General features: G+C 43.3%; 2 protein-coding genes and 1 long non-coding RNA gene across 4 annotated transcripts; 2 read left to right on the top strand and 1 right to left on the bottom strand.

Moving 5' to 3' along the window:
* The first annotated feature begins 5,534 nt into the window (after window positions 1–5,534).
* LOC109431508 (protein YIPF5 homolog) lies at window positions 5,535–6,741 on the top strand. 2 transcript variants are annotated; one of them, XM_019707735.3, is made up of 3 exons: window positions 5,535–5,673; window positions 5,749–5,874; window positions 5,933–6,741. In XM_019707735.3, the coding sequence occupies exons 2-3, from the start codon at window positions 5,784–5,786 to the stop codon at window positions 6,655–6,657; spliced, it is 816 nt and encodes a 271-aa protein (XP_019563280.1). In that variant the 5' UTR covers window positions 5,535–5,673; window positions 5,749–5,783; the 3' UTR covers window positions 6,658–6,741. The 2 variants fall into 2 exon arrangements, with proteins under 2 accessions (XP_019563280.1, XP_019563281.1); XM_019707736.3 differs by having other exon boundaries at window positions 5,752–5,874.
* Window positions 6,742–11,243: 4,502 nt separating this feature from the next.
* Window positions 11,244–11,711, top strand: LOC134286015 (uncharacterized). The gene is made up of 2 exons (XR_009996839.1): window positions 11,244–11,460; window positions 11,516–11,711. It is a non-coding gene; the product is annotated as an uncharacterized LOC134286015 (long non-coding RNA).
* Window positions 11,712–17,230: 5,519 nt separating this feature from the next.
* On the bottom strand, window positions 17,231–19,506 carry LOC109431473 (transmembrane emp24 domain-containing protein 7). Its single transcript, XM_019707685.3, has 4 exons — window positions 19,090–19,506; window positions 18,188–18,298; window positions 17,902–18,121; window positions 17,231–17,749 (listed from the first exon to the last, which is right to left on the bottom strand). Exons 1-4 carry the CDS (start codon window positions 19,255–19,257, stop codon window positions 17,592–17,594), a joined length of 657 nt encoding a protein of 218 aa, XP_019563230.2. The 5' UTR covers window positions 19,258–19,506; the 3' UTR covers window positions 17,231–17,591.
* Window positions 19,507–22,623: the final 3,117 nt, after the last annotated feature.

Genomic DNA, 22,623 nt, shown 5'->3' on the forward strand with positions numbered 1-22,623 from the left:
AATTTCTGCAGGAATCTCCGAAGGAATTTCTGCAGGAATCTCCGGAGGATTTCCTGGAGCAATCTCCGGAGGAATTCCTGGAGGAATCTCCGCAGGAATTCGTGGAGGAATCTCCGAAGGAATTTCTGGAGGAATCTCCGGAGGAATTTCTGCAGGAATCTCCGGAGGATTTCCTGGACCAATCTCCGGAGGAATTCCTGGAGGAATCTCCGGAGGAATTCCTGGAGGAATCTCCGGAGGAATTCCTGGAGGAATCTCCGGGGGAATTTCTGGAGGAATCTCCGATGGAATTCCTGGAGGAATCTCCGATGGAATTCCTGGAGGAATCCCTGGAGAAATCCCCGGAAGAATTCCTGGAATAATCCCCGGAGGAATTCCTGGAGGAATCCCCGGAGGAATTCCTGGAGGAATCCCCGAAGGAATTCTAGGAGGAATCCCCGGAGGAATTCCTGGAGGAATCTCCGGAGGAATTTCTGCAGGAATCTCCGGAGGAATTTCTGCAGGAATCTCCGGAGGAATTTATGTAGGAATCTCCGGAGGAATTCCTGGAGGAATCCCCGGAGGAATTCCTGGAGAATTCTCCGGAGGAGTTCCTGGAGAAATCTCCGGAGGAATTCCTGGAGGAATCTCCGGAGGAATTCCTGAAGGAATCTCCGGAGGAATTTCTGGAGGAATTTCTGGAGGAATTTCTGGAGGAATTTCTGGAGGAATCTCCGGAGGAATTCCTGGATGAATCCTTGGAGAAATCCCCGGAAGAATTCCTGAAATAATCCCCGGAGGAATTCCTGGAGGAATCCCCGGAGGAATTCCTGGAGGAATCCCCGGAGGAATTCCTGGAGGAATCCCCGGAGGAATTCCTGGAGGAATCCCCGGAGGAATTCCAGGAGGAATCCCCGGAGGAATTCCAGGAGGAATCCCCGGAGGAATTCCTGGAGGAATCCCCGGAGGAATTCCTGGAGGAATCCCCGGAGGAATTCCTGGAGGAATCCCCGGAGGAATTCCTGGAGGAATCCCCGGAGGAATTCCTGGAGGAATCCCCGGAGGAATTCCTGGAGGAATCCCCGGAGGAATTCCTGGAGGAATCCCCGGAGGAATTCCTGGAGGAATCCCCGGAGGAATTCCTGGAGGAATCCCCGGAGGAATTCCTGGAGGAATCCACGGAGGAATTCCTGGAGGAATCCCCGGAGGAATTCCTGGAGGAATCCCCGGAGGAATTCCTGGAGGAATCTCCGGAGGAATTCCTGGAGGAATCCCCGGAGGAATTCCTGGAGGAATCCCCGGAGGAATTCCTGGAGGAATCCCCGGAGGAATTCCTGGAGGAATCCTCGGAGGAATTCCTGGAGGAATCCCCGGAGGAATTCCTGGAGGAATCCCTGGAGGAATCCCCGGAGGAATTCCTGGAGGAATCCCCGGAGGAATTCCTGGAGGAATCCCCGGAGGAATTCCTGGAGAATTCTCCGGAGGAGTTCCTGGAGAAATCTCCGGAAGAATTCCTGGAGAAATCCCCGGAAGAATTCTTGAAATAATCCCCGGAGGAATTCCTGGAGGAATCCCCGGAGGAATTCCTGGAGGAATCCTCGGAGGAATTCCTGGAGGAATCCCCGGAGGAATTCCTGGAGGAATCCCCGGAGGAATTCCTGGAGGAATCTCCGGAGGAATTCCTGGAGGAATCCCCGGAGGAATTCCTGGAGGAATCCCCGGAGGAATTCCTGGAGGAATCCCCGGAGGAATTCCTGGAGGAATCCCCGGAGGAATTCCTGGAGGAATCCCCGGAGGAATTCCTGGAGGAATCCCCGGAGGAATTCCTGGAGGAATCCCCGGAGGAATTCCTGGAGGAATCCCCGGAGGAATTCCTGGAGGAATCCCCGGAGGAATTCCTGGAGGAATCCCCGGAGGAATTCCTGGAGGAATCCTCGGAGGAATTCCTGGAGGAATCCCCGGAGGAATTCCTGGAGGAATCCACGGAGGAATTCCTGGAAACTCCCGAATTACTGGATATCGAGAAGGAAGTTTTTCGGGAATTCTTCCAGGAGATCCTCGGGAATTGCTCCAGGAGTTCGTCTGAAATTCCTCTGGGAATTCCTCCAGAAATTTTAGACGAACTCGTGGAGCAATTCCCGAGAAACTTCTGGAGGAATTTTAGACAGAGCTATTCCCAAGGAACTCCTGGAGGAATTCCCAAGGAACTCCTGGAGGAATTCCCGAGGATCTACTCAAGGAATTCTCAAATAATACTCCTGAAGGAATTCCCAAGAAACTCCTGGAGGAATTTCTGAAGAACACCTTGAACAATTCCAAGAACTTTTGGAGGAAGTCTCGATCAACTCCCGGAAAATTTCCCAAGGAAATTCAGGAAGAATTCCTTAGGAAATTCTTGGAGAAATTCCCGAGGAACTCTTTGAAGAATTCCTGACAAACTCCTGGAGGAATTTTCATGGGACTTCTGGACAAATTCCCGAGGAACTCTTTGAGGAATTCCTGACAAACTCCTGGAGGAATTTTCATGGAACTTCTGGACAAATTTCCGAGGAACTCCTTGAGGATTGGGATTTCTGAAGGAATTCCCATGAAACTTTTGGAGGAATTCCCAATAAACTCCTAGAGGAATATCCTGGGAACTCCTGGATGCATTGACAGGTAACTCCTGGAAAAATGACAAGGATCAGAAATTCCTGAGGAACTCCTTGTAGAACTCCCGTGGAGCTTCTTTAGCTTTTGGAGAAATTCCCGCAGTACTGCTGGATGAGTTTCCGAGGAACTCCTGGTGGAGGGAATCTCTAGGTACTCCTGGAGGAATTCTCGAGAAGCTCCTTGAACTTCCGAGGAACTCCTGGAGGGATTTCCGTGAAACTCCATGAGGAATTTCTCCTGGAGGAGGTATTCTCGAGGAACTCTTGGAGGAATTCGAGAAGAACTCCTGGAGGAATTCCCGAAGAACTTTTGGAGAAATTCCTGAAGTACTAGTGGATGAATTCCCGAGGAACTCCTGGAGGAATTTCCGAAGAACTTCTGGAGGAATTGCCGAGGATTTCGTGAAGGAATTCACGTGGAACTCTTTGAGAAACTCGTGAAGAATTTACGAGGCAGTTCTAGAGGAAATCCCGAATCCCTGGAGGAATTCCCGAGAAACACCTGTAGAAATTTCCAAAGAACTTTTGGAGAAATTCTCGAGGAACTTCTGGAGGAATTTCCGAAGAACTCCTGGAAGAATTCACGAGTAACTTTTGGAGAAATTCCCGAGGTACTGCTGGATGAGTTCCCGAGGAACTCCTGGAGGAATTTCCGAGGAACTCCTGGAGGAATTCCCGAGGAACTCCTGGAGGAATTCTTGAGGAACTCCTAGAGCAATTCCCGATGAACTACTGTAGAAATTTCCAAGGAACTCCTGGAGAAATTCACGTGGAGCTTTTTGAGAAACTCCGGGAGAATTCCCGAGGAATTCCTGATGAATTTCTGGAGGAAGTCCCGAGGAACTCCTGGAGGAATTCTCGGAAACTCCTTGAGGTGTTTTCGTTGAACTCGGAACTAGTGGGATTTCCATGTCAACTGCTAAAGGAATACTCGGTTATACCTCAAGAAACTCCTGCAAACATTTCTGGAGAAACTTCAGTTGTGGAAGCAATGGAAATTTGTCTCGAACTAGCTTCCGCAATTCCGGTTTCCCACGGAATCTCCAGTTTCCCATAATTCCCAGCGTTCCCCTCATAATTACCATCCAAACATTAGCTACTAAATCAGTTTGTTTCTATAACAATCAGCTTTGTGTGAATCTCGGTGTGGATCAGCTTTCTAGTGCCTCTCAGAATCTGAATCACTTCAAGATAACAAACTCTTTCTTCGTGATTTTGAAATGTATATCAGCATATGTCTCAAAATAACAGCACTTCTGATTTAACTACCACCGGATTCTCCAGCTCGCATCTAGGATTCTTCTTGACCTTTCTCAGCTTTCTTTCGTATTTTCCTTCTTCTGGAATTACCAACCAGATGTGCCCTCATGGAATGGTAATATTGCTCTAGCCACTCACTAGCATGCTTCCAAATTTATCAACTGCATTCTCGGAACGATGAGCTTCCACCCGAAATTTGCTTACATCAGAATCAAAATTCCATCGAAGCAAAATGTAAACAAAATCAAAACTCATCGGCTACCGCATTCCGCAACCGCAGATTTTGGAAATTTTCAAAAAAAAACGCGGTTTAGTACTATTAGTACACTACTGTTTTTACCGCGTTTTTATCATTGCGTGCAATCCGATCTGTTTTCATGCAGTCAAAAATAAATTTGACAACCGCATTCCGTTCCCGTTCCGTTTCGGTCGGCATTGCGTTCGGGCCTTAATATCGGCTGCTTTTGGTGAAGTATCAGTTCAGGCCAAACATTTCAATAGGTCCTATCTGCATTTGAGAGGCTCTCTTTGTTCGTCTTTTGATGTAGTCGACACCAATGGCAATAACACACGAGCACTTTTTACAAGACTTTTTACACAATGATGGTTTGTGTATGGAGGTAAATTGCAGCCATATCGAATAAAATCGACCCTAATTCATGGAATAACTTATTGTCGGTTGATCTGTTTCACGGAAGTTTTTCACAAGAATTTCGAGATGCGTTACAACGACGACGATAAAATTAAACGGTAAAGCACAATCGACGATTTTACAAAGCAGTTTACATGCAAGAACGATTAGCTAAAGAGCCAGAGCAATAACAATCCACGCTAAACAACGCGAGATTCACACAAAGGGTTCATTCAAATATTACGTAACGCAATAGGGGGAGGAAGGGGAGTTTAGCGCTGTGTTACGCTTCATACAAAATTTCAAAATCTTCCATATAAAAGTTGTTACGTGGGGGAGGGAGGGGGTCTAAAATTGTCATATTTTGCGTTAAGTAATTTGAATGAACCCAAACACGAAACAACAACAGTAATTGGCGACAAACATATCTAAAGGTCCACTCTGCAAAAGAGAAGCTCTAAGAGCACCTTTAACGGTGCGCTTCTATAGCCCGTTTGGCAGCCCTCCATCATTGCAGCAAACTTTACCGGTCGCTGCTGGATGCGCTCGCAAAATAGTAGCGCTATGGGTGGGTGACCAAATATAGTAGCGGGACAGTTGCGCTGCTAAAAATGTTATGGAAATATGACAGCCCTCCCGATACGAACCAGGGCGACTAATTTGATTGCTACCGGTGTGGAAAAGGGTGGTTAAGTCATAATGGTAGCGCTGCGCGGGTTGCTCGAATAGTATTGTGCGTTTAGCACTAAATTGATTTCCGAAAAAACTTCATCGACTGCCGCTGCCTTTCCTATGCGTTAAACATAACGTCGGAAGTAGTGCGCTGTACAGTAAATCTGGTTTTCTATACAGCGCACTACTTCCGACGTTATGTTTAACGCATAGGAAAGGCAGCGGAAGTCGATGAAGTTTTTTCGGAAGTCAATTTAGTGCTAAACGCACAATAGCCGCCGTTAAGGTTGCTCTATGCGAACGACTTTTCTTCAGAGTTTAAGATTGTCATTTTGTTCCAGTGCAATCCCATCCCTGCAGCCAGAACGCTACAAAGTCCGTTTTGCAGTCGTCATCATCCGCGTTGACAGCTGACAACTCACGGGCATCAGCAGCAAAAAGAAAACGAATTCGCGATTTTGGCCAAAAAATTCGATCTTGGTAGGAAACAAATTTAAAATTAATCAATTTCGTATATTATTTATATGGATTAATAAGCTATCTTCTTTTTTCCAGCAGTGCCAATCTAGAAGCAGTATAGAAATCCAGTGATGGCCGGATACAGTGAAGAACAGTTCTGGGCAAACCAAAACAACCAATCGACAGCCTACGATGGATTTGGAGATCAGTCACAGAATTTTGGTAAGAGGCCGATTTGAAATTGCACAAACCACTTGGTGTTATCATTTCCTTTCGTCAGAATTTCAGTCATTCGATCAAAATGCCAGCTTCTTCCCGCCGACCGCCTATCCTTCGCCACAGCAGCAGCAGGGTTACGGCCAGCCGTCGATTTTCACCCCAGAGATGCCTTCGCCTGGGATGTCCCAAGGCTTCGGTGTCCCTGGTGACATTCCCGGCGGGGCCGGCGTAGAACCTAGTGAATTTGACGAACCGCCACTGCTGGATGAGCTGGAAATCTATCCACAACGCATCATGGATAAGTCGTTGGCGGTGCTGAATCCGTTTCACAAGCAAGGTCTAGTAGACAATCCGGAGTACTTTTTCAAGGAAACAGACCTGGCGGGACCGATTGCATTTTGTTTGACGCTGGCCGCTTGCCTGTTTGTATCGGGAAGCAAAGCCCAGTTCGGCTACATCTACGGATTGTGCATCATCTCCGTTGTGGTCATGTACGTCCTAATCACGCTGATGTGCAATTCGACGGAAAATTACGTCACGATATCCGCTGTGGCCAGCATCCTGGGGTACAGTATTTTGCCCATCGTTTGGCTGTCTATCCTGGGAGTCTTCTTTGCGTTGAATTCGTCGTTCGGGATTGTGCTGGCGGCTTGTGCCATCTTTCTATCGACCATGAGCTGCAGTCGCATTTTCTGCATCATGACCGGCGATCCTCACCAGCGCTACCTGATCGCTTATCCGTGCGCTCTAGTTTACATTATCTTTACGCTTTTAGTACTCTTCTGAGGTGGCAATTGTACGTATATTGCTTTTTGTCTTAACCCCAGTAAAATGATCTAATAAAACAATCATAATTACTATTTTTTGCAATTACAACTTGTCTTATGTATAGAAAGAACTTCTAAATTTTATTATTTTCACAATGAAATATCTTTTGGTATTGTGTTGCAAAAACTAGAAATATCGCAATAGTCGTTTACGCAACAAGGTACAGAATGAAGATTTTTACAGCACGAGTCGCAATTTATCCAACAAGGCTTGCCGACTTTTTCATGAAACTGCACACTGATATTCATAGCCATCTGATCATAGCAGGATATACCTACTATACAGTTATCACAATTCTTCAAAACTGCATCCAGAATGCATCATTGAGCATAGATGACCACACAATTCGTAGTTGCTACTCCATGATTGACCAAAGCAATCGAAATTGCACAAGGAACCAATTCCAGAATGCATCAAGAAGTTGATCAAAACTGAAAACAGTGCTGTAATGGTTCATGACGCAACGCAAATCAGTGCTGTAATGATTCATTACAGCACTGCTAATTTGGTGTGGGAAAGTAGGCCTTTTCCTTTTAGATTTACGTGAGGTAAAAAGGCCTATTACGATGAGAAATTGCAAAATAGTTGTTTGTTTGTTTATTTATTAACCTTCCGTAACTCGCGCGGTTGACTACCTGCATCAGTACCGTCTTACCCCGCTGGTTCGACACGTTTTAATACGACACTTTTTAATTCGTACCCCGCTTATTAGACACATGTCGAATAAAAAAGTGTTGAAATGTCACAGCTATGTACACTGTAAATGCAAAACAGTATGATATTGCGCTTATACTCGCCCCCGCAGCAGCTCCTCTTGCAGCCGCTGATTTCGGAAGCTCTGAGTTGGTGCTGTTCAACACCTAAACCGCCTGGAGACCAACAGGAATGAACTGTGGATGCCAACAATCGTAGAAAGAACGAGCTTTTCATTCGCGCCACCGCAATATTTGTTGAAATTTTGTTTCATACCAAATCCGGAAATCAAAACAAAAACAAAAATAGAGTTGCCAAATTTCAATGAGCATGGTGGTGTAGGGTGACCAGTTTGTCGAATTAAAAGTTTACCCCGGTTATTCGACAACAGTCGGTGTCGTATTAGCGGGGTAATACGGTACCACGCTAATGCTGAGTACAAAAAGCGAGATTTTTTCAACGTGTTGTACAAAATACAACAGCGCGATCGCTCGTGGGTTAACGACCCTTTAACCAAAAATGATCATTCGGGTCGGAATGCGAGTTCATTAAATTAAATCTAAATTTAAATACAAAAATAATTCAAATTTCATTACTGTTTTCTCCGTTTCTCTCTATCGATACTCCTGCGTAACCATTTAATCCATGCGTCCATGTTATCATCGCGGTCGGGCTCGGGATCATCGTCGTCGTCTTCATTCAATTCGATGCTACTCATTTCGAAATCTGGGCTGCATTCTCTCTGCGACTGTTCAACCTTGCGAAAGAATTTTTCGTTGCTATTTACGCAACAAGGTGCAGAATGAAGATTTTTACAGCACGAGTCGTACATTTGTCCAACGAGGCTTGCCGAGTTGGATAATTACGACAAGTGCTGTAAAAATCGAGTTCTGCACCGAGTTGCGTACAACGTTTTTTGCAATTTCATAAATTACAACTTGAGGATAGTTTTGAACAAAACTTCTTCATCAAGCCGCACAATGTTGTTCATAGCCATGTTTAAAAAAATCTGATCATAGCAGGTTATACCGTGCAGTTGTCAAAATGTTTCAAACCTGTATCCAGAAAGTATCAAGAAAATGATCAAAACTGGAAACAGTGCTGTAATGGTTCATTACGCAACGCAAATCAGTGCTGTAATGAACCATTACAGCACTGCTAATTTGATGTGGGAAAGTAGGCCTTTTCCTGGCAGACTTGCGTGAGGTAAAATAGCCTATTACGATCAGAAATTGCAAAAACATTTTTGCTTGGGCACCGTACCCGTCAGAGATCTAGGGTAAACCGGTATAATGCGCCCCCACGGGGCAAAACGCCCCCCTTCAATTTCCAGGGAATTTGAAATGGTGAATGGATAAAATCATTGTAGGATCATTGTACGGATCTAGCCAGCCGTCGCGATCACATGTGTGGGATGCCGAGGCAACGAACGAACAGCAATCGCAACAAGCGTGTTTGAATTTAGGTTTTGGCAGCAGTGATTTTTTTTTCGCCCAAGAAGGAGCAATATTTATCGAGTGGAAAACCACGAAAATACAATAGTCCTGTTCAACGACCTAAGTTGAAATTAGTCAAAGTCGCTGCGCTCTGATCATATCCGTTTGTTGACAAATGGGTAAGAACAGGATGCAGCAACTTCAAGCAAGTTTAACCTATGTCATTGAACAGGACAAACAATTGCGTTACTGGTGAATAGGTGAGAAACGAATCCTGTCGGAAAAGTTGATCGTGGCCCTGTTTGTGTCCGGTTGTGATGCTAGTCGAAACCATTCTGCCGGCCGAGCCGATTAATCAGCCACGTTGTGAACTCGTTTCATATTAAGATGCTAGTACATGTAATGATCTAAATATTCTTGGATCGTTTTTGTGAATGATTTCATTTTTAACAACGATGGAAATCTAGTGATCATGATCATCAGATTTAGAATATGTCACAGTTGAACGGCATCGCGCGATCATAGCAACAATGATACCATTTTGTCGTCAAATCAAGCATCATAACAAACTACGGTCCGAGAAGAATGATTCGCTCGGCATGTGCGGGCGCAATGCGATCGTTATCATGAAGTCGAAATGATAAATTCGTGATTTCATTCACTTTTTGAGCATTCTTGCTGCTTTAACTTCCAGATATGATTATTAATGTAATATTTCGAATCATTAATGCGGTTTACGGGTGCATAAGTGGCATACACTGTGTTGAATAAAATTTAACACGACTTGTAACATGATCCAATAACGGGTCATCACGCGATAAAGCTTGCATCAGATGCTTTGATTTTCTCCTTAATACGAGCTTGGAGTGAGGCGTTGGCATCATGCTACTGCAAGAATAAGGCTATCTTGGATTATTCGTATCCTAAAGCTAACCAACAAACCGACGTTCACACTCGAATCCTGATTAGACGCCTACTATGATTCAACATTCTCTATAACAAGAGTCTTTACAATTCACATCTATACTCCTTGAGGCATTTGCTTATGTCATAGTTTCTTGAACAGGATTATATTCTTATCCTATATTTATTATCCCTCATGGTCTCTACAGTACACAGGATCAAATATTTGACCGATAACAAACCAATGCTCAAACATCTGGTTGGACTCGATCGAATTTTATTTATTCTCAAATAGATGATGATGATTAACCTGGGCTTGTTAGGGGAATATCTGTAAATAAAAGAAAATCGGGTTAAGTACGGTTCCTTTGAATTCCACTAAGAATTTGCATCCTTTGACAGATACGTATTTCGACCTCAACTGTAAGGTCGTCTTCAGTGTCTTGTACTTGACTCGACTCGACTTTCTCAAATAGATGTTTACTGCAATCGCAAAACTTAATAGATTAGGGATACGCGATAATTTCCTTCGATGGTTCCGAATCTTACTGGTCGTCAACTGGTGGTAACTATAAGTGACGTTCGCTCAGATAGTTTTGGCTCCGTTCCTTTTCTTCTATACTTCAACCATGTTCATCATATTATTCGAGGACCAAGATTATCGTTCGCAGACGATCTCAAGCTATTTCTGCGGGTCTGTTCAATTGCCGACTGCAGTTTTTTCAAGCTCAGATCGATGCCTTCGCGAACTGGTGCATACTTAATCGACTATCGGTGAATCCAGGGAAGTGTTCGGTTATTTCTTTCTCCAGGAAGAAGCGGACAATAATCTACAATTACAATTTGCTGGGAACGTCTATACAACGAGTACTTTATATCAATGATTTGGGGGTTTGGGGGTGCTGCTGGATGCAAAACTGTCATACTCGCAGCATATTTCATATGCTGTTGGCAAAGCGTCACGAACTCTCGGCATTGTTTTCAAGGCTGCGAACAAGTTTACCGATGTCCATTGCCCCAAGTCGCTATTCTTCATTACACCAACAAAGCTTGTCATGACAATACTATTATTTGGTTTGATTGGCTTTTATCGGTGATTCACCGATAAAAGCCAATCAAACCAAATAATAATAAAGGTCCACGGTGATTATCTTCAACCGATGATTGTCATGATAATGTTTGACAATTCACAGGTCATTTTGGGGCCGTTCATAAACCACGTAGACTTTTTGGGGGGAGGGGGGGTCTAGCCAAAGTCTACGCTCCATACAAATTTTAAAATTTTTGTATGGACAAAAGTCTACGAGGGGGGAGGGGGGGGTCTGAGATGGCCAAATTTTGGTCTACGTGGTTTATGAACAGCCCCTTTGACAGACCACACACATGCATGAAAAAGACGGATAACATATTGTACTTTAACGATCTTGTTGCCGTCCTTTTCATGCTCATTATACATATGTCAAAATGACCTGAGATTTGTCAGTCATATTGAGGTTAGGTTCGTTGGTGTAATGAAGAATATTGTGCTTTGGTGCGATCAACACTAGGATACTGTTCTGCAGTCTGGAGCCCGAACTACAGCAATGGAAGCGAACGCATTGACAAAATACAACGGCGCTTTCTCCGTTTCGCGTTTCGTAGGTTGCCTTGGAGGGAACCAATTCGTTTACCGAGATACGAAAATCGCTGCAGATTGATCGACCTAAACCCACTGCGGATTCGACGGGACGTATGTAGAGTGCTAACCGTCGCAGATATTTTTCATTTTCATTTTCATTTTGCAGCATTTGGTGGGGCAATGAGAGCGCAAGTCAGTCCAAAGCCGATGATAAGGAGGGGTAATGGCTGAATAGTCTTTGCTGACCACATAAACGCCATGGGATAGGAAAAAGGTATTTTGGTGAGGGATTAGGGTGTTGGTACAGACTTGACAATATCAATGCTATTCAGATGCAAAATAATTTTAAGGCTCAATAGTGAAACGCATACCTTCCAAAACCAAAAAAAAAACAATAATCCTCAAAATGCCAAGCAAGTCATAGAAAGAAAAAACGCCCGATTGTTTATTTTGTCAATTATAACAAACGGAAACTTCCAACTTCACCGACTCACCAGTCACCCGGAAAAAATGTTCCTTTAGTTCTGGAAAATATATTATCCCCAATTAAGCCCTTAATCGAATTGTCCGCGTGGTCTTGTAGTACCTCTGCTAGGTAAGAACCAGTCATTGCCATACATATTAAGTGCTAGACATGACCCCATGGATAGCATTTGCATATGTAAAAGCTTTGCTGATGTGACTTTCCTATTAGGCAATTCTCTCATCTCATGTTTGTCTCCAAAACCATGACAAGCTTAGAAAATTGAAGCTAATAAACAATACATTACAAGGTTCGAATTCCCATAGAATGACATCGTTCATTCGCACTACAACACCATAGGAGATAATATCACATTAGCTGATTACAGTACAAATGCGAAAAATCTCCCTTTTCCCCCTATCCGCAACCCGGGGACGCGCCCTGTTGGATTTCGAAAGCCTCGGAGAATATTACAAACCTTCAATGGCATTCCCATACACTAACCTACATTGCCCATTCAGGGGTCTGACTGGGCCTATTACCCTCCCTCAGTTTGTAATATTCTCACCAACTTGGAATTATATTTTCCCGGCACATAAATGACTTCGACAAATGTTCGATATACTATGCAGCATCATGATCAGTATAACTATATCAGATGACGATGACTTGAAGATCTGATTTTTACAGAATTGTGTGCCATTGATTATACATTCAGCTATTCCAATCATTACTGCAAAGCACATCGACCACATGCCTGAAATCAAAGCTTCCTGGAAGATATAACCCAAGCCCAGGGCTAACCGTCGCAGATATTTTTCAAGGTAGAATTAAGTGCCAGGCTTTGCAGGAGCAACTAGACATCAATGTGCAACCTCGACTGCTGCGCAATAATGCTATGTATAGGTTTCCTTTCCGTCGAAACAATTATGGTTTGATCAACGCCATGACCGGACTTCAGCGTTTGTTCAATAGAGTAGCAGCTGTATATATGAGTATCATCTACCAAGAGAGGCGCTTCGTCGCAATTTTAGAACTTTTTTCTCCAGCAATACTGGATTTGTAAGATACGTCCCAGGTAACCACTAAGCACTGTTATAAGCCTTATAAAGGTCATTCAACAGATTTTCAGTGCCAATAAGCTCTACACAAGTTTTCCAAGTGCTTGTAGGCTCTGAAAACCATAAGCACTGAAATAGGCCATATAGTGGTATATAACGCTATTTTGCAGTGCTTGAAAACCCTGTGCCTATTAGTCGAATAAGACGGCTGTCAGTGATTTTGAACGGCTTGGTGTACATGACGTTTACGTTGATCAAAATAAATGTCCACCGAAAACAAAACGAAGACCAACGCCCGTAGTGGAATTCAAAGAAAACATTATAAAAAAAGAACTGCTATTGGCTTGCGGAAACATTAAACGAAACATAAACGTTTCTATGTCATTCCCAATGGTTTTTTTTCTTTTTGATTGGAGTTGCAATTGGCTCCATCCAAGCACATTCAAGTTCGTCCACCCACTCAAAGCAAATCCTAGCTGGGTTCCCCTGGATCCCCCATCATTACAATGGTACTAATTTGCGGTGCCCTAATAAATTCGTTTAAACCATGAACTTCGCTTAAACCATTAACCACCGACATTAACCAGGTCTATTCGATCTTCGAATTTACTCCACTCTGTGTGGCAATCAGGGTGGCAATGTTTATTCTGGATCAATATTTATGATGCCTAGATTTTGATTGTTTTAAATACGGGTTTAAATCTGCGAAATCGGCTGTGTATAGCTGGAGCAGATGGGAAGCGACACCGAAGAATGAAATCGGTGTAATAGCAACCTCGAGGACATCAACTGGAATCTGGATCAAACAACAAACAGCAAAAACTGCTACGGACACCGCAAAGAAAAAAAAAACATAAAAAAAATCAGTTCTCGAAAGCAGTAGAAGAGACAACTGATAAAAATAAACTTTTTTCTTTTTCTTCTTTGTTCCACTTCTGACACCTGTCTTTCCAGAGACTCGGTACGGGAGGCTGGCTTAGGCCGTATATCAGCCGAATAATTCGCCAAAAGTGGCATTTGAGCAGCTCTATTGAGCAATATAGTTCCATTTAGCTCTGTAAACAATGTTCTATATTCGACTATAGAACCTATTTAATGCCTGTTTAACGACTTATTGGTTACTTGGGGTGTCGATTTTATTCTAATTGTTTGTGATAAGGTTTATAGTTTTTTTGTAGAGTGACCAGGTGGAGCTGCAGGACAGCTAATAGCAAAGCCTGGACCCTTTCCCAACTTTCCCTCTTCTATGTATGGCCAATACTCACGATGGACTAGACGATGTCGTCAACTTGAGCAAAGTGTGTAGTAATGTATTGGGTCGTAGTAGTTTTTAAAAATGCTGTTTGAAATATTCCTGCACACCGCCGAAGATCGTTCTTAGCACGCGTCGCTCGAAAACTCCGAGTGCTTGTAGGTCCTCCTCGATCATGGTCCATGTCTCGTGCCCGTAGAGGATCACCGTTCTTATTAGCGTTTTATACATGGTGCATTAGGTGCGTGGGTGAATCTTTTTCGACCGCAGTTTCCTCTGGACACGTATTAGGCCCGACTTCCGCTAATGATGCGCCTTCGAATTTCACGGCTCACGTTGTTGTCAGCCGTCAGTAAGGATCCGAGGTAGACGTATTCCTCCACCACATCGAAAGTATCCCCGTCTATCGTAACATTACTACCCAGACGGATCCGGTCATGTTCGGTTCCGCCTACCAGCATGTACTTTGTTTTTGAGGCATTCACCACTAGTCCGACCTTTGCTGCTTCGCGTTTCAGGCGGATGTACAGCTCTGCCACCGTTCCAAATGTTCTAGCGATAATGTCCATGTTGTCCGCAAAGCACACAAATTGACCGGATTTTGTGAAAATCGTTTCCCGGCTGTTGAGCCCGGCTCGTCGCATCACACCTTCCAGAGCGATGTTGAAGAGTAGGCATGAGAGCCCGTCACCTTGTCGCACTTCCCCGGCGAGATTCGAATGAACTGGATAGTGCACCCGAAATCCTTACGCAGTTTTGCACACCGTCCATCGTTGCTTTAATCAGCCTAGTCAGCTTCCCAGGAAAGCCGTTTTCATCCATGATTCTCCATAGCTCTGCGCGGTCGATACTGTCGTATGCCGCTTTGAAGTCGATGAACAGGTGATGCGTTGGGACCTGGTATTCACGGCATTTCTGGAGGATATGCGGTACGGTAAAGATCTGGACTGTTGCCGACCGACCGTCGATGAAGCCAGCTTGATAACTTCCCACGAACTCATTCGTTTTAAATGACAGACGACGGAAGATTATCTGGGATAGCACTTTGTAGGCAGCATTCCAAATAGTGATCGCCCTGAAGTTCTCACATTCCAAAAGGTTGCCTTTCTTGTGGATGTGGCAGATTATCCCTTCCTTCCACTCCTCCGGTAGCTGTTCGGTTTCCCAGATCCTGACTATCAGCCGATGCAGACAGGTGGCCAACTTTTCTGGGCCCATCTTGATGAGTTCAGTTGCGATACCATCCTTACCAGCTGCTTTGTTGATTTTGAGCTGGTGAATGGCATCCTTAACTTCCCTCAGCGTGGGAGTTGGTTCATTTCCGTCCTCCGCTGCACTGGCGTCGTCGTTTCTTCCGTTGCTGTGGGCTCCCGTACCTACGTTCTCCACGCCGTTCAGGTGCTGATAGAAGTGCTACTTCCACCTTTCGATCACCTCACTCACGTCCGTCCGTCAAGAGGCCTCCGTCTTTATCCCTGCATATTTCGGCTCGCGGCACGCTTCTGTTTCCGCTTCTGTTTGTAACGTTCCACGTTCTGTCGAGTCCCTTGCTGCAGCATTACCGCCCTCGCTGCGTTCTTCTCCTCCAAAACCGTTCTGCACTCTTCGTCGAACCATTCGTTCCGTCGATTCCGTTCCACGTACCCGATGGTGCTCTCTGCTGCGTCGTTGATGGCTGCTTTCACTGTACTCCAGCAGTCCTCTAGAGGAGCCTCATCGAGCTCGCCCTCGTCTGGCAACGCGGCTTCGAGATTCTGTGCGTATGCTGAGGCGACATCCGATTGCTTCAGTCACTCTAGGTTGTACCGTGGCGGTCGCCGGTACCGTACATTGTTGATGACGGAGAGTTTTGGGCGCAGTTTGACCATCACCAGATAGTGGTCGGAGTCGATGTTCCGTCTGCTGTGGTGATTTCCAGGTTTAACGATAAGGGAGACTGTGTTGGAAAAGGTGCTACGTATGGCCATATTTTTGGAGGCGGCGAAATCAATGAGTCGTAGGCCGTTTTCGTTCGTCTGCTGGTGGGCGCTGAACTTACCAATCGTCGGTCTAAATTCCTCCTCCTGGCCTACCTGAGCGTTCAAATCTCCTATGATGATATTGACGTCGTGGCTTGGGCAGCGATCGTACTCGCGTTCGAGCTGCGCGTAAAATGCGTCCTTGTCATCATCAGTACCTCCGGAGTGTGGGCTGTGCACGTTTATTATGCTGAAATTAAAGAATCGGCCCTTGATCCTCAATCTGCACATTCTTTTGTCGATCGGCCACCAACCGATCACGCGCCTCTGCATATCACCCATCACGATGAAAGCTGTTCCCAACTCGCGTGTGTTGCCGCAGCTTTGGTAGATGGTATGGTTACCTCTAAACGTTCGCACCGTGGATCCTGTCCCACACACCTCCTGCAGCGCTACGCGGTCCTTCAGTAGATCGCCAGTATGCGGGTGCTCCCAATGAAGTTGAGAGATCGGCAGTTCCACGTATGTACCGAGTTTCCAATCGCAATCCTTTTTGTTCGCTGGGGTCGTTGGTCTCGGTTCGTATTATTCTATTGCTGATTTTCCGTTACAATGGTTTTTACGGCTGGCTCGTAGGGCCTGACACCAACCCCCTACTTTCCGGAGGACCATAGTGCACAGTTGAGCTTAGAGTCCTCCCCTGGCACTCGGACGTAGATCAGCCGCCCCTAACATGGGGATCAGACGCTGTTGTGAGCCGCTCCTCCTGGAGAACAGACGCTCAGGTTTGCCGAAGCAAATGCTTAAATCTATCAAATTTGATTTGGTAAAACGAAATATTTTGCATGAGTCGTTAGTATAGATGTAAATTGACTAATTTACCTTTTGATTGCTCGAAAAAAATATTCCCATGCTTAATGGCTGGCAGTCATAAAAGCCCAAAATCGCATATTTTGCCCCATAAATTGAGGTATAGCTCAAACTTGTGACGTGCTGGAACAAATCTGAGCCCGGATTCGGATTCAGCGGCCAAAAATTTGTCAGAGACACATAAGTTTGCTCTTGAGACAAAAAAATGTTGCGCTTTGTTATGCTTCTGGTGTGTATTTCTTTTTGTCCTATTGAATTAAATGAGCTAAGCTAATAATTACAATTACTAGTTTTCGTATTCACGATTTTATTGGTTTTTTTTTTCATCCATATTCCCTTAGCTACGGTTGGGCCGTGTTTAACGGTGACACTGTTAAGTAATATTTTTATGCACAATTTCACGATAGCTAATTTACACACACTCATAGAAAACTTGGTTTGTTGATGAGAAAACAAAAAAGGTAGCGCATGGGGCTTCATCAAATTAATGTCGGTGGTGGCGTGTGAGCACAATCGCAACAATCGAATTGAGAGAAACGTACCTCTAGGGTACCTCCTAAACAAACTGAAACAGTCTATCTGCAGATTTAGTTTTTTTAACGAACAACGATTTTTTTTTTCGAAGTCAGCATTTAAGTTTACTTAAACTGCTGGTAGCTCATCTGACTTGGTTTCTTCTCCGAGAAGAAATTGCGCAACACGATAACCTGCCCAATGGCTATCACCAGAATGGCGACGGTCTCCGTTAGGGACCACCAGAGAACGCGTTCGTTCAGATCTTCCGCTCGTTTCCGACCTTAAAGGGGGAAATTAATGGTGCTCAGAATAAAATTTCAAACAACAGGTAGGCACTGTCCCAGTTGGAATGCAATGCCAAGAAGATGAAAGCTGTATCCCATTGTAAAAAGACCGACAATCGCCTTTCCAACGAAACATTAACTCACTTACCTTGAGCTTCCCGTAATCGGTGGTGAGTCTGGTAGTCCAGGATGGCATTCAAACTCTTGTGAATTTCCTGCGACGACGACTCGAGCTGCGTCAGCACAGTCGAGTGTTCGTCAACTCCCGGCAGGGGCTGTTCGTCGCCCACTTGGAAGTCCATGTAGATGAGCTTGTGTGAAAAGGTGGAGAACTCATTGCTAAAACACGCGGCGTAGATACCGGTGGCCTGTAAAGACGATAAGGGATTTCATTTAATTGGACTTGTTTTATAACAGCCGATATTATGACGCACCTGAGCTGTGAATTGATGCGAGTCAAATTGTGTCTTGACTTGCTTGTAGAGAATTTCCTGAGTAGGACTGACCAACTGCACATCGACATCATATTGCCCTCCGGTTACAACCTGCAAGACATGAAACACATTACATATTTCGGAAAGTGAATTTAATAAAAATGTTTAAGGACAGAGAAGTTAACGTTGTCGAGCAACTTTCAGGGCAAATTTGTGGGAGCAACAGGCGTTTAATCTGCATCTTTAGTATGACCATTATATCCCTCATTTTCTATAGAATATTTGCAACAGACTTTCTCGATTTTACTCCTATTCTAGTGTTCAAGTCGAAAGTAATTCAAACCTCAACATTTTTCCTTATGTTTATAAATAACATGTACTCTATGCAAGGCTCTATCATTCTCAAAGTAATTCAGGAAATCCATCAGAAATTCCTTTTAGATTTTCTGGATAAGATAAAAATATAGTAAATTAAGATTATAACTACTAGAAAATCAAACATAAATGCAAAACTTGACTTCCAAACTTTATACATTTGTCTACATATGTTGTCCTACTGACCTTACGAAAAGTTTCCTCCTAATGTACTAACAGTTGCTTCCTTGACCTGATATAAGGTACTCACTAACAGGTTATCGTTAAGAATAAATAAACAAATTACAAATTACAAAAATAATATTCTTATACTTTAGGGATTCTACTCTGAGAATCTTAGACGTGTCGTCTATCCATTCCTGGCATCATTATTACTTTCAGGGAACAGAACATTCAAGCAAAGTAGCCCCCACTAATGGTACCGTAAAAGCACCATAAATGACACGTAATCCTCCCGCTTCTCTTCACTCTCTTCTCCCACGCACAAAGCTAAAACACTAATGCTATTTTGATGCCCAAAAACTCACCTGAAACTCCAGAGTGGCCGTCTGATTTTTCTTGATTTCTTCGAAGAAGCACTCGCGGGCGTTGTCCGGGAGTTCGAACGTCAGCTCGACGCTGTTCACAGTGCTCCGGTGGCCCAGGAATGCCAGCAGGAAAACTCCGCTGGCCAACAGATTCTGACGTTTGCTCATCTTCGTTATGCGGCAATCGATTTTCTTTCCTCTGGACTGAAACCACTCAAATTTGCATCAGGCGATGCTGCCGCCACACTTGCCGATCGTCCGTGTCGGGTCGGGAGAATGTCCCACGGGGAGCTTCTTCGAAATTTAGACAATATTCCAAGAATTTTCACTAAAATTTGTAGAACTTGAACTGCTTATCACTTTTTTTCTCGAACCTCTTCCTTGCTTTGATACGCGTACACGCGTTTGACGTTTGCGCGATGCGGGAACTAGTCGATAAAGAAGAATCATTTTTTGCGGATAAATTGTGTACAACCCTGCAATAAATAAAATACACTCGACAAAAATCACCAACGAAAATTATTGTAGGTATTTCTGCTGCCGTTGTTGCATGGGGTGGCGGGAGGCATCACCACCCCCAGAAACAGCAGCTGCCAAGGCAGCAGCTACAGTGCTGCTAATAAAACAAAACAAAAAGCCGTTCGTTTGATCACTAATCGGTAATAAATTAATAACTTTTTTCACAAGCTTCTAATTGATTTGCGGTCTTCGAAGGAAAGTTTCATAAATGATTTTTCTACAAGAAACGTTGATCGATTTGAATTAAGGAGATAAGGGGCGACCTCTGGGATTTTTTATCTGAAAGTGTAACTTTTCCCATAGTAAATCCTATGCAAACTTTGAACCGCTTGCGCTAAATTATAGTTTCACCGATTGCGCTAAAATTTTGTACAGATCATATGGGACCTAAATGGAATCAAAAAAGTCGACTGGAGCGAGAATTTGATGTTTGTCCCATACTAGTGAATATATAACGAAGCCACCCCTCGAATTTTAAAGAGCACAAATCTGAAGAATCAAATGTCTCTCCACGCTGAAAAGTTGATCGATTGATCACCCGGTGATGATGACCAATCGATCAACTTTTCAGCGTAATGAGACTCTTGAAAATTTGAAGGGTGGCTTCGTTATATATTCACCTTAATTTTAACTAACATTTAAATGCAATAGGTTACTTTTCTGCTTGTATCCAATTAATTGTCTATAAGTGAGAAGACGCTGCCCCGCTGCCCTAACTAGACATTTTGAAATGTACTCAAAATTGTTCTTTTGTTTTCCGAAAATAAATTTATACTCATTTAAGTTATTCGTAGCAATTTATTTCGATGTTATTTACTATTTTTTAGTAGCTGCTTCCGAAAAAAATGATTATCATAATTATTACTCAAATGTTTCTATAATTATAACTGTTTGCGGAAGTAGTTACTAGAAAATAGTGAATTGCCCATGAAATTGCCCAAATTGAATATTTATATCGTAATACTAGACTCGAACAACACAGTATACGGTTCATTAAACTATTGCACAATAAGTGAACTGTTTCTCTTGGCGTTAAAATTTTCTTTCGAATAAACAGTTTAACAGCTTCAGAATAGTTTGACTTACAGTTATCCTTGCAGAAAATGGATAGTATATCAACAGTATGGCATACAGTATTGCAAAAATTTTGTTCGAGAAAATGAGCGACTTTTTATTGTAACATAACTTAACCGCCTATTCCCCATACTGTAATTTGCTCAATAACCATCTATCACACTGTTGAAATGGTTTGTGGTACTGTTGACTTATTGTTACCTTGGGTGTTATATGAAACTGTTGAGATACTGTAGTGAACAGTTGTGAACAGTATGATAAACAGTACTAGTATGGTTCATGGTTATGCGGGTTGGCGTCTTCTATTGAGCAATCGCGACGATCGTGCAAATGTTCAATCTATGGAAGAACAGTGTTCACACATCCAACAACAAAGGAAACAGCGCGTAAACGAATGGATTAGTTGAAACACCACCCCAAAATGCAACCAATGCCAGGGATGGGATCATTCATTTGCAAAGAGTTACATTCACTTTAAGTATTTAATGCGAACACTTTAAAATCTAAAAGCCGCACATAAAATGAGGATTTGAGCCACCGATTCGCTTTTATCTGCTTTGCGCACATAAAAACTAATGGAGTTTTCATTTCAGTGTAGAGGCACAGACAAACAGACGTAACAATTTACGATTCAAATTATAGCCACGGAAACATATTCGCCCAATGCTAAAAGGACTAAGTTTGGCCGACCATCAACTAGGTGGCGGTAGTGAGCAAACGTCAAACTCGAACAAAAACGACGCGAGCGCCACGGGTGGGCAGTTGGCCACCTATTCAATTTTGAAAAAGACCGTTAAATCAATGTACGATGGGACCTATCAGAGTGTTACGTCTGTTTGTCTGTGGTAGAGGCTTAATTCAAATATTGCTGATAGACTAATTTCACAGACAAACAGACGTCTCACTCTACTCACTTCTCATCGTTTCCCTTTTTAACGGATTATTCAAATATTCCGTTGATCGCAAATCGCTCGCTCATGGCGCTCGCATCGCTTTTGCTCCTGTTTGACGTTTCTCACTAGCGCCATCTACTCAGTGGGTTTGCGTACCACAGCATAATTAGCATTGGGCGATTATGTTTGCGTGACGATGATTTTTATCGCATTTTGTTCCTAGTGGTACGTCTGTTTGTCTGTGCTAATTTCAAGACCTCAATGTACCAAAGAAAACCATTAAATTTTCTGTGTCCAGTCCGGTACCCATTCATTACCGTGTATTTTTTCCATGTAAATTGCCTTTTTTTGTAATTTGGGTTCTTTAGGGGTATCCAGATTATTTCATAATCCGATTCTCCGCCCAAAAATTAATCGAAATCCAAAATTTCATAATTTTTGGAGTCCGGGAACTATTTTTAACCGTTATGTGGCCGGCAAACTTTTTGCTTTTTTCTACACCGTGTATTTTAAATGGGTGCTGGGTACCCGGGTACCCTGCCGGTCACATAAGGGTTAAAATGCATTCAACGTTTGTATGGGGAAAAGTTTTTTGTTCGGGTCGAACTGTCATTTTATCGATTGAACTGTCATTCTATCCACAAAAATTAAAACTGTTTTGTTAATTTAACCAGGGTATTGGAATCTAATAAAACCAAGTTATATTCAGAAAAATGAGCTCTTTCGATTAGGCTATACAAAAAAAGTAATATTTTATTCACTAAACAACCCAATTATGTATACCCAACAAACAATCGCCAGCCGCAAACAAGCATGTATGCTGAATTGTTGCTTTATAATAGTAATGATAGCTGAACTAAAATTGTGCTGTACACATTACTGTACAAATGCTATTTCAATTGAAAAAGTAACCAATGTTCAACTTTTTGTATTGGTATTAACAATGATAATTTAAAACACTTTTCAAGCGTTTAATAAGATTTTTATTTGACTCGCAGTTATTCTTTAACAACATAGTTTAACAAGACTTTTTTCTGCTTCTTGTTAA

Source organism: Aedes albopictus, chromosome 1, assembly GCF_035046485.1.
Source record: "Aedes albopictus strain Foshan chromosome 1, AalbF5, whole genome shotgun sequence".
NCBI lineage: Eukaryota > Metazoa > Arthropoda > Insecta > Diptera > Culicidae > Aedes > Aedes albopictus.